Consider the following 12,863-nt stretch of genomic DNA (forward strand, 5'->3'; position numbering starts at 1 on the left):
ACAGTGAAATAGATGGTGGCCACTCTTCTTTTTAATACAGCAGGTGGCCCACGGAGACCGGATGCCTCAACATACAACACTTCATCGGCCAGTCTCCGAGGGCTGCACGTCCGCAGCAAAGAGGAGTGTGGCAATGAACTGATTATCACCCATAGCCCAGCAAGGTCAGGAAGCAAATCAGTTGCATGGGCAGACTTTAAAGTGATGTTCAAGGGAGCAAGTATCAGAGGGGTAGCTGTGTTAGTCTGGATCTGTAAAAAGCAACAGAGAGTCCTGTGGCACCTTTAAGACTAACAGATGTATTGGAGCGTAAGCTTTCGTGGGTGAATACCCACTTTGTCATGCGTCATGACGCATGACGAAGTGGGTATCTGTTAGTCTTAAAGGTGCCACAGGACTCTCCGTTGCTTTTCAAGGGAGCAGAGACACATCAAAGGCTTGTTGTTTCTTCTTTTTCAGCCTGCTGCCACATCTTAGCAGATTTGAAACAAGACACTTCGGCTAGAATCATCAGATTGTATTTGTTTTTAGTCGGCCAAAACACACAATGAGTTTCCCCCACCTCCACGCCACCAAAATCCCTTAAAGCCAAAGTCCCTTTGAAACATACATTTAGGCCTTGTCTACACTGGCACTTTACAGGGCCGCAACTTTCTCGCTCAGGGGTGTGAAAAAACACACCCCGAATGCTGCAAGTTTCAGTGCTGTAAAGTGGCAGTGTAGACAGTGCACCAACGCTGGGAGCTCTTCCCCTCATGGAGGTGGGTTTTTTATAGCGCTGGCTCTCTCCCAGCGCTCTGCCGTGACTACACGGCCGCGCTTGAACGTTGCTAGTGAAGATGGGCCCTTATAAACAGAGAATGGGGATTGGGTGGGGGCAGAGTTAATTGAGTTTCTAGTCAGTAAGTATCAGTATTGCTTGAGGAAGTCTGCATGTCTGTAAAGACAATGTGGCACTTCCTTCATCTGCATACTGCACCCAATGCCATGATGTACAGTATAAGGTGTGGTGGAATGTTCCTTATCACGTTGCTTCAGGGAAAAAAAAAAAAAAAGTCAGCGGGATGGGAGCTAAAGGCCCAAAATATAGGCAGCAAAGAACATTCCCCCAAATTCTCACTATTCCTCTAATTTTTAAATCCACCATTCTGCTACCAAGAAAATAACCTCCCTGACGACAAACTCATGCCATAAACGGCTTGCAGTACAACGGCCCGGAACTGCCCCACTGATCTACCAAAACCAGTGTGCAAATTCCCCCTGCTGGTGCTTCACTTCACTGCTACAGCAACTAAGGGCATGTCTACACTACGGGCGCCACAGTGGCGCCCGTACAGCGGTAGTGTCATAGTGTAAATACTTCCTACAGAGATGGAAGGGGGGTTTCTGGCAATACATGTAAATCCACCTTCCCAAGCGGCAGCAACGAGGTCAATGGAAGAATTCTTCTGTCCACCTAACTCTGGCTACATGGAGGACTAGGTTGGCTTAACTGTGGCGCTCTGGGTGTGAATTTTTCAAACCCAAGAGCACAATAGCTAGGCTGACCTAACTTTTAAGTGTAGACCTGGCTTAAGAGCTAAATAAAAGGGGGCCGTGTGTGTCACACAAGTGGTGCAAAACACAGCAGGGAAAGTGGTTTTCTCAACTGTGAAAGGCAGGGAAATGTAAAAACAAACAACAGAAACTGACCAAGCAAACCTACAAAATGAATTAAGGCTATCCATTCAGAGGTGAACAGCTGTTTTCAAAACAAGTATAAATCCAGAAGCCCTCCATGCAGAATTTAAACATTACAGACACACAGTTTTTATTGTATATCTACGCACACACACACACACGCTCTAAAGATAAAATTAGTCCGAAGCTTTAACTTAAAGTAGCCTCACAGCCTTTTGACCCCAGAAAGCTTTCCTCTTTTGATATGTGGAACTCCTGTATTAGCTTCCTGTAAACAAGAATACAGCTGGTTTAAGTAAGCAATGAAGCATTCAAGCAGGGTATTCTCCACTGCTCTGATTATGGATTTATTGTGGGCATGTTTTACCAACCAGCAGCCTTTCGAGAGCATGTGAAAGTGACTAACTTCCTTTAGGCATGAGGTGCAGAATTTATTGCAGGCATGTTATCCTGTTTCCTCTTTTACTGTCCGGCTACTTGTAACCCTTTATCAACAGCAATACTTACACTTATGAGACTGAAAAAGCTCTGCCTGCATGATTGACATTCCCATTTTTCCACGGAAAAAAGGTCCTTTATCAGCCTTTAATAGGAATTGCATTGCTGAGAATTTAGTTTAAACACCCACACATGGTTCGTTTCATTGCAAAAGTGGATGGAAATTTGTCATATCTAATCGATTACTTAGGTGGACTGAGGGTAGCCCCAAACCAGTCTGATAAAGTCTGCAAATTATAGATTGACACTCCAACACGTCTAGTGGCTCAAAGGGGGAAACCTCCATAGAGTCCTCACTTGTAAAGGCCCCTGTAAGAAAGAACTATTTCTCCCCTCCCCAGCTTGTTGATTTGGACCCAATTCTGCAAGGTGCTCTGCACCCTCAATTTATCGTGACCCGCAGTTGGTGTAATTCAGCACAACTCCACTGACGGTCATAGATTCCAAGCTAGAAGGGACCGGAGTCTGACCTCCTGCGCAACACAAGCCTTATGACTGAGAGTTACTTTTTGTTTGAACTACAGTATATCTTTGAGAGACACAAGATGGGTGTGGTGATATCTTTTACTGGACTAACATCTGCTGGTGAGAGACAAGCTTTTAAGCTTACACAGAAATAAGATCGAAGCTTGTCTCTTTCACCAACAGTAGTAGATCCAAATAAAAGATATTATTATCTCACCCACCCTGTCTCTCCACTATCCTGGGACCAACACATCTACAACAACACTGCAAACAGTATATCTTAGAAAGACATCCAATCTTGATTTAAAAGTCGCCAGTGACGGAGAATCTACCACAACCCTGGGTAAATTGTTCCAATGTTAATTGCCTCATTGTTAAAAATTCAAAGGCGTTACACTAGATTTATGTACCAGCAAAGGATCAGGCCTGTTAAGTTTACTAAAATAGAGAGCACTCAACCCTTCACAAAAGCTGCTCGCATCTCACAGAAGCAGGCCCATTCTTTCTAAGGTAAACCCCAGCACTGCTGTATAATTAAAAAAAAACTGAACTGAAAGGGAATTCTGGGTATCAGGAAATGCAAATGTGCATACCTAGCACTCCATTTGTAACAAGTAGTCTTGATATTTTACACTGGGAAAAGACAATGCTTAAGAGGAAAAAGCAAAGCTAACTAGACTGACACTTGTCTCCATCAAACCTCCACAGAGCCACCCTTGGGATGTTAATATTCTGTCTGTCGCGGCCTTCTTAGGAATCAGCAGGAATTTTCACCTAATGGCATTTGCCTCTCCCAAGTCAGGATGGGGAGATCTGCATAAGGAGTTGGATTCCCCCTCCCCCAAGTTTTTTCTCTGGCACTTTTTAAAGAAAGTTTTAAAATGATAGAAGACAGAAGTCAAAGAGGACCCACAACCACTTTTGGTCCTATGCAGATATGGAACTATGTAAGAACTGCTGATTTCCTGACTACTTTACCCTTCTTGTGGACAAATTAAAATTACAAAGTGATCTGGTCTTTGTAAATTGCAATATTTCAAACCCATCAGTATTTGCCCAATTCCAAAATGAAGTCTAATTTCCAAGGGTTTGGGTTTGTTACTCATGGGTCGGAGCCCCATTTGCAATAAATTGGTAGTTTCACTGTGCTCAAGGGATCTAATGACAATTTGCACCAATTGAGAACTGACCCTGACTGTTTAATATCACCCTAGGCTGAAATTTGCCACCCAAGGTCTAAATCCAAGTGTAAAACTTTCTTTCCGTTCAATATAAACCATCAATGACAATGCAACCATTTCTTTCCTATGGGAAAGTGATGACATTTTTGCTTCAAAGGCAGTGGGGTCATTCAAACCACCACAAGGTTCATTCTAATTTGCAAATGCTCTCAATTCAGTGTTGCTTTATCATGTCTAAGGTTTTCGACTTGCTTTCCTCACATGCAGCTATCCCAGAACAAAAGGCCTCAACTCCCCACCTGCCCCGATGTTTGGTTTTGAAAAGCGAACATGTAAAAAAGTGAAAAAGCACTGGCTGCCCCCCGCCCCCGCCAATCAGCAGCCAGACGGTTTGGGATTTGGAAGAGGGCTTCTTGTTTTTGTTTCCATCGGGGCTGACACGTGAGGGGATGTTACTGAAAAGCCAGTCCCGGTGGCTATTGCAGTGTTTCCTGATCGCTGCTACATTTAAAAGAATGAACAACAAAACAATTTCTGCATCATAAATCACTGCTAGGAGTAACTGCTCTAGTTCTTATTCAGTGATTGGCCCTCTCACCCTCCACTTTACATTTACTGAAGAACAGCTCAAGCCTACTTTGAGAAAACAGGTTCCTGCTAAGATTTCACAAGAAGATGTAACAGATCATTGTTCAAAGTCAGAGGTAAGGAATGTCACAGAGGGTGACAAAGGGTCAAGGAAGGATAGCCAGGTGCACACTTTGGAGGGGTGTCTTTTGCTCGGGACTGGCTCAGGGACTCACAAGGAGAAAACATTTCTTCATCCCAAGTGAGAAAGTGGACAAGGACGAGTGCTCCACAAGGGGTTGGTGCCCTCAGGGAAGGCTACTGAATAGCTCCCTACCGGAAAGCACTGCCACTCCTTTGGGCAATGGTGCAATATTGTTTCAATTGCCACAGGTCGCTCCCTTGCCCATTTTATATTTCTTCAGCAAAATGGAGCAGGTCCACACGCCTTCCCAGTGAAGAAGCCTGAACACTGCCTGCTGAGTACACACCAACTAATACCCGCAAAAGATTCCCCCCACACCACAGACACACACGTCTCAAATAAGGCGGATGAACAGGGATCCTAGAAATCCATTTGCCGCGGAAAAACGCACAATTGGCGTCTTCACAGAGACGCTTCAGTTTTTACATTTGGTGAAAAAAGATAAACATACACTCGCACCCCGTTTATCAGAGCCTCCCTTATCCAGCTGTCCGTCGTAACCAAACTGGAGCTGTCAGCCCCGGGCGGCAGAGCTCGGGCTTCAGCGGATCTGCCACCGTTCCAATTGGATCGGATAAATGGGGTTCCACTGGACAGAATACAGACATAGAAGTATCTGGGATATGCAAGAAATACAAATTGCAGTTCTATTAATTTTATTTTATTTTAAGGACTGATGGCACTGGTAGGCTTCGAACTCGCTTACAAATTGTAAATATAGCAATAAAATATTGTGTTCAACTGATACCTGTAGATATTGTGACTTGGGAAACTAATTTCAGTGTTTCATTTTCATCACAGAAAAAGGCGGATTTTTAATATTTTTTTATAGGAGAATTTTGGGGGTTTTAATCACGGAAGACTAGGATCCCTGTCGATCAAGCACCCAGCACAAATCTCAGCGGGCCAAATTCAGAGCTCACTTACATGCGTGTAAGCCCCCGTGAAGTGAACAGGATTGCATGGGGCATTAGTCAGCACAGAACCATACACATGGCCTTTCTTGGCTGCTGAAGTTTCCCTGTACATAGATGTTCCATCCCCTCAGCTCATAAACCAAGGGATAGTTTTAAAAGCAGGTCCAGAAATTGGTCCTGTGAACAACATGTAAACAGTACACTTCAGCCAGCTCATTACATCAGCCCTATGGACCTTCTCCCCAGGGCAGTCTCTGGGGGGGGGGGGGGGGGGGAGGAAGACACACCCACACCCACTCTGTTTAATTCTATTCAGCAATGTCGCTTCAGAATAAACTATTAGGAATAATTGGATTGTGTACATCTATCCAACCAGTCCTCGTCTGCTGCTGGAGCGGCGCTGCTACCCAAATTGTGATTCCTGAGAAGGTCTCTTGTTTTAACCAATAGGGGACACATCCCATCAGATAATCCCTGAATCACAGTGCAAGGCATATGCAGTGGAGTGTTGATAACCTCACTCTCCTCTGGGGCTGCTGCCAGTGAAGCTAGGAGTCTTGTTACAGGATGCTACTTGTGTCCTTAAAGGATAAGCAAGGTGGTTGCTGAAGAAAGGAACTGCTCTCACTTCCTGGAGGACTGGCTGCCTGCAGAAGGGGAGTAAGAAAGGGACTGTCAGCTGAAAGTAGAACTGATTATCAGATGTCCTCTGCCTGTGGGGAACACCTGTTCAACCTGGACACAAGCACAAACAGCACAGCAAAAATGCACAAAGGAAACTTAAACCACAAATGTTACAATGTTGAAAATATGGGTTTAGTCATGACTGGCATTTACACTTTATCTGAGCTTCCACCTATTTGCCAAATATTACTGTCACCATTTCTGGACAATGGGATGCTGTGTTAAGGGCTGGTGTTTCCACAGATAAATTAACCCTTTCTTCTTCTTCTTTTTGTATTACAGTAGCATCCAGATGTCCCAGCCGAGATCAGGTACAGCACATATACATAGTCAGAGAGCCCCTGTCCCAAGGAATCCACACTCAGAATAGCCAAGACAGACACAGTGGAAGAAAGGAAGGAAGGAAGGATTCTTTCCTCATTTTACAGAGTTGGAGCTGAGCACAGATTAGGTTAAATAATTTACCCAGAGTGTCTGTGGCAGAGCTGGGAACTGAGCACAGATCTCGAATCTCAGGTTGGTGCCTTAACTGCAAGCCCACATGTCCTCTCTGTACAAGCCTGCCCAAGAGGGAAACTAGTAAAAGCCCCAAAGCTGTTGGCTTTACTCTGAGGGGGCCTACTTCTGCTTTATGTTACATCTGTGCAGCGCAGCCCCAGTGACTTCACTACTGATGCAGGGCTCAAAATGAAGGTGGAATTTGGCCGTAGGTGTGTAGATACCCCCATGCTACCTGTGCATACATAAGACATTAAGTCCACGTGCCCTCAGTCACCCCAAAAGAGAAACCCATCTAGTCAAAGGTTATGTCTACACTAGGAGCTCAGCTAGGGATAGGAGTCCCAGCTTGTGCAAACACGACTGTTTTTAGCAATGAGAGCTAGTGCATGAGGATGCACAAGCTGGGACTCCAGCCCTCGCTGAGCTCCTAGTGTAGACGTACCATTTGCCTAGATGGGTTTCTTTTTTGGGGTGACTGAGGGCATGTGGACTTAATGAGAGCTAGTGAGTGTCTACCCCCAAGCTGGGAATCACACCCCTAGCTCCTGCTGAAGATGGAGCCTAAACCGGATTTCTTGAAATGGGTTGCTGTTTTCTATAAAATACTAGTTACACTGTTAACAACAAGCGAGAGACTCCAGTCTGTGGGACTACACTGGCTATAACCTGTATCGGACAATCATCTTTCTCTCCTCATCATGACCAGTGCTTGGCTCTCATAAAATCTACGTCATCAGAAACTTGCGACCGACAAACAAATCAGCCTGACCCAGGTGTGTGTGTGTGTGTGGGGGGGGGGGGGGGGATGGGGCTATAGTCCCTCTGAGCATGCAAAAATGAACGGACCTAGAGGTCTGAGCAGGGAACTGGGAGTCAGGCACTCCCATGCCCTCATCACAGTTGCTAACTTCCACGTGGTCAATAAGCACCCGACTTTCACAATAAGCCGAAAATCAAGCTAATCCCATTTCAAAGCAAGGCCAAAACAAGCCAATCCCTAAGAACCCCAATGCTCTGTGTGACTAGATCTCCCCGGCGTGCAGTCTGGGACTGGGGTGGGCCCGCTGTGCACCCCTGACTCTCTCTCCCCACTTGCCCCCCCCTGCCGGGAGCAGGTCAAAAAAAGAAGCAACAAGCCAAAAACTAGCCAACAAGCAACTATAAGCCAATTAAGCCAAAAACAAGCCCAATTTCTGCATTTTTTTCATGGGTTTGGCATGTCTGGCCCTCATCCTTGGGTTTGGTTGCTCATTTAAGACCAGATTTTGAAATATTTAGGTGCTTCATAAAATCCCAGTAGACATCTACCTGCATCTTTAGACACTTCAGAAAATCTGGCCCTTAACCTATGTATCTCAATTTTCCCCTCTGTAAAATGGGGACAAAGACGCACGCCTGTATCACAACACCCATGTGAGGTGGGGGGGAAGGGTTAATTCATTAATATCTGCGAAGTGCTTTGTGAATGCAAAAGGCGGTACAAACGATAAACATATTGAAAGTAATATTTATGAAAGATACCTGTCTAAAGCCCCGAGACTGCTTAGAAATCTCAGCCATTACTAACAAGATAATACAGTGACCAGCGAAGAGTTCCCTATTAATAGCAAAGTTAGTGCCAGGGAATCTGTGACTGATGCAATAAGCCTAACCTGGAGCCTCTTTCCAACACTCAGGAGAGGGAACTGCCTGTTTGTGTGATCAGATGTATCCACTGTGCACATAACTTTAAGATGCACACTCAGGGCAGAATTAACAGAGCTACGTCCAGGCGAAGTCTTAAAGTTCCCGTAGCCTGGGCTTGTGGAGGCACATACCGAGCCTTTAGAGAAACACAAGGGACTTAAATCGCTGATCACATTCGGTTTCATGTGATTTTGATAAAAGCTGCACTGTACGCTGTTTCCCTGGATACGGAACTCCCTTCAAAGCCCCCACTGAGCACTTAGCACAAGACTGGATGTAGAGAGGACCGATCAGGACAGATCTTTCATAAAACGCATGCACCCAGGAGCACGAATTCACGCTCGGCTCCACACTCCCTGGAGAAGCTGGACACGTGGACAGCATTTCCTTGTGTGTGTGCATGCTGCTCTTTCCCCTTTTTCAGCAGCGCTTCCCTTTAAACAGGCAGCGAAACAGGAACCGGGGAAGGATTCTTGGCTATTAACACCATTATCGATCCAGTCAGGACAGTGCTCGTATTACAGGAAACAGCAAGCACTGACATCAAAGCTAAAGAGAGGGTGTGTGCAGCAGGAATACAATGGGGTCAAGCTAACAGACCTGGCCAGCAGCATGATCGGGGGGGGGAGGGGATGAACATGGGACTAACTCGGTACTAATCCTGGTTCTGCCACTGACTCACTATGTAGAGTCCCAGCTCTGCCACCGATTTACTATGTAACCGCAGCCAAGTCACTTCACCTCTGGGTCTCAGTTTCCCCATCTGTAAAATACGGTTAATAATACTTATGTACCTGATACTGGGTGAGGCTTAGGGGCATTGTGAAGCTAATTAATGCTTGTAAAGCACTCCAAGATCTTCAGATAGTAAGTGCTACAAAAAAGCAAATTCCAATGATGATTATCGCATGCTTGTAATAAGTACACAGCTAGCAGGTGCTTTCATATTTATTCATGCTGGCTCCAAAAAAATATGCCTGCATATAGCTGAGTTTTGGAAAAAAGTGTCTAAAAATGTCAGGCCTTGTCATTACAAAAGACAGATGTGTTCTTGAGTTAAAATCCTAACAAGGCAGTTTGTAGTTTTCACACGAGTTAGCAGGTCGAGACACAGAGAAGGATCCCCCATCTTTAACTCAACATGCGGACTCGTATGAAAATCAAAAAGTGCCTTGTCCTCACGAGGATGCTAACTCGAGTTAAGAACACACCTTTTCTCCTAGTGAAGACACAGCCCTTGGACTCCTTTACATCTGCTGAGAGGCACTGACTGCTGTGTGAGCATTTGGGAGTCAGCTGAGGCACTTACACATTGAGGAGTCAGAAGGGCTAAGAATATTACAATAGGCTGGAAGCGTCTTTCACTTCCACTTCCTTGGCCATCACACCCCTTTTCTAGCTCTCCTCCTCTCTTCCAGAGTCTGGGCAAGCAAGTGACACCAGCTTAGACTTTGTTAGGCTCACACTCAGCAGGTCAAATTCAACAATGATTCACAGATTATAGATTATAAAGCCAGACGGGACCATTGTGATCATTTAATTGGCCACGCAAGTTACACATAAAGTGGGTGTGAGCCAAAGGAAGTCTAAAGGATTAGACCGGAAGTCTAATTTGGGGGCTGGAAGAAGGTTTAAGTGTCACTAACTTAGATTCACCTTTGAAATTGGGCCACCTTCTATACCAAAAGCAGAAAGGAGGCTATTAATGGCTATTAGCCAGGATGGGTAAGGAATGGTGTCCCTAGCCTCTGTTTGTCAGAGGGTGGAGATGGATGGCAGGAGAGAGATCACTTGATCATTACCTGTTAGGTTCACTCCCTCTGAGGCACCTGGCATTGGCCACTGTCGGAAGACAGGATACTGGGCTAGATGGACCTTTGGTCTGACCCAATATGGCCGTTCTTATGTTCTTATGAGGTTGGATCTAAATGCTGACATGACAGTCTTGAACAGTGGTGGGTAACCTGCGGCCTGCACGTGGCCCATCAGGGTAATCTGCTGGCAGGCTGTGAGACAGCGTTTACATTGACCATCCGCAGGCACGGCCGCCCGCAGCTCCCAGTGGCCGCGGTTCGCCATTCCCGGCCAATGGGAGTTGCGGGAAGTGGCGGCCCGGGAATGGCGAACCACAGCCATTGGGAGCTGCGGGCGGCCGTGCCTGCAGACTGTCTCGCGGCCTGCCAGCAGATTACCCTGACAGGCTGCGTGCGGCCCGCAGGCTGCCCACCACTGGTCTTGAATTATGAGCAGCGTGCTCAGCAGGATAGAATTCTATGATTGTATATCCAGCAGTGGATAACTACATAGTCACATACTGCTGGAACATTTACAGCACATAACACCATTCACGGAGACTGCTGTAAAGCTTCCTTCTTTCCTCCCTAAACACAGACAACTTGAAGAGTGAGAATTTTTCACTTACTCTGCCTGCTTCTTGTAGATGATCCCGAAGAGCTGGGCCGGCTTGTTTGCTGGGGTCCGGACTGTGAGAACTGTGGTGCAATGGTTGGGATCTTTCCCTTTCGAGGGCTGGGACTCTGCACTTCGGGAGTGCGCGGGACCCTACGTTTACCGGTGAAGGCAGAGGAAAACTCGCTGTTGGAAGAGAGACGGAAAGATTTAGAATGTTCATGCTCATGTTTTTATATCAAGGGACAGAACAGGCTGCAGAACATGGGGGAAATAGAACTGCCATTTGGATACCTACAGTCAACCAAATCTCATTGCACACCCTCGCCAACACAGCGCTAGACACACTGGCCAAAGTCTAGCGAGGTCACAGATGGACATGAACATGGTACCCCCTCAGCTGCACCTTAGAAAACACACGCCTCATTAAGGAGCCACATTCCCTTCTGTGGCTCTTATGTTTTCCATTGTATACTACTTAGGTCACAAACACAGAATCAATGAACCCGAGGTGCTACAAAGCTATTGAAGAGCTGAATATATGGCTCTCACATCAGTTTAAGACTGCACTATTATTTTTTCCTGTGAGCCTCATCTAGGTGTCGATCCTGAGATTTCTCAACTCCCGTTCAGGTTAATGGGATTTGTAGGCATTGGCACCTCACAGGTCTCCCTCACACATGTGGATCATGGCAAGCTAAGTTCCCTTGGCTCTCCCTCAGTTGTGTAATCCATGCATTTCTCGTTTGTAGTGTGAGCCTCTTTAACATCTGCCCTTACTTAAAGCCCTACCCTGTGCCCTAAGTTCAGTTCTGTTCAGAGTTTAGTCAGAAGGATGCAAGGATAAAGTCTCCTCTCTTAGCCCTCTTTCCAGGATCAGTATTCTTGTGAGGGGAATGGGAGGTACTAACTAGTGTTGGTGGATACTCTGGAGGCACCTGGCCAGTGCCCCGAGTGTTGATCCATGGAGTATTCTTGCTTTTGGGTCTATATTAATTTATTACTCTAGCCAGCCATACTTCTCCTAACCAGAAAAGACCAAACCGAAACGATTTCAGCATGAAAAGGACAATCGCCTTTAGGAGGAAATAAAATTAGAGTCAAGAGAAGAGACCCAAAAAGTGCCAACCAGCAATAGGTAATTAAAGTGGTGGCTGGAGGGCCTCTTTTGCTTCATCAAAAGAAGCCATTGTGAGGGATAGGAAGAGTGATTAGGAGGATTTGAGGACATCTAATCTTCCACTCTGGATGGAATGCTGCAGAGTTGGCAGTGATTAACTGGTCCCTGGCTGCTGTTTCACCTTTTGCAGAGCTACGCTAGCAAACATTTCTTTTATTTTTTAAATAACATTAATTGTCCAGGATTTTGCTTTTGCAAACACTAGCTGTAAGACTTGCTAATCAGTCAGTTAAAAGTCTGCTCTGAACCATCTTTGTAGCAAGATCTCTCTCAGATAGTCGTTTACTTGCCTCTCTTTTATTACCCTTCCTAATCATTTCAAAAGATCATGCAGATGATATCCAGTGTAGGGAAAAGGCATTTACAAAAAGAGGAATCTGATTGGCCAAAACAAAATTCCAGGCCATGGTGCTATTACAAAAGATCACAGGGATTTAGAACCAACAAAAGTGATTTAAATGTTACTGTCCACAAAATAGTTTCACGGTCATCTCCTGTTTGCAGTTTTTATCACTTGCTTTCAACTTATTTAGTTTTTGATATTCTAATGATGTACTTGTTACAGATGTACATCTACAGATGTAGATAATCATTAAAATGCTAATGACTACCAAAAACAATCCTTAAACATGCTTTGCACCATTTGGGCAGAAAGTGAGCTTCCCTATCCCTCAGTCCCACATACTTAATAACAACAGTCTAGATCTGAAATTCTGCATGTAAAAAAGCCCTTGCGTGGCCATTAAGGATCTCCCTGGAGATTAGATATAGGAACCTAAATAGCTATACTGTAAAAAGCATACTTAGAGACAAAGCAAAACAGAGCAACCAGAATTCATGTCTTTGCAAAGGCACAAGTGCAAGAGGACAGGGAATAAACTTAGGGTACA

The 12,863-nt window shown here is 45.3% G+C and overlaps 1 protein-coding gene across 3 annotated transcripts in view; it reads right to left on the minus strand.

The window, feature by feature from the left end:
* Positions 1-5,780: 5,780 nt before the first annotated feature.
* Positions 5,781-12,863, minus strand: part of ARMC9 (armadillo repeat containing 9) — a 105,136-nt gene continuing 98,053 nt past the window's right edge. For 2 of the 3 annotated variants that reach the window (XM_026650117.2, XM_026650116.2), the window contains 2 exons: positions 10,807-10,982; positions 5,781-6,160 (listed from right to left, as the gene is read on the minus strand). In XM_026650117.2, the coding sequence (XP_026505902.1) occupies positions 6,138-6,160; positions 10,807-10,982 (199 nt within the window). In that variant the 3' untranslated portion in view covers positions 5,781-6,137. The remainder of the gene's footprint in view (positions 6,161-10,806; positions 10,983-12,863) is intronic. The other variant, XM_026650118.2, reaches the window with a different exon arrangement.

Source organism: Terrapene carolina, unplaced genomic scaffold (genome assembly GCF_002925995.2).
Source record: "Terrapene carolina triunguis isolate 2854851 unplaced genomic scaffold, T_m_triunguis-2.0 Scaffold88, whole genome shotgun sequence".
Lineage (NCBI taxonomy): Eukaryota > Metazoa > Chordata > Testudines > Emydidae > Terrapene > Terrapene triunguis.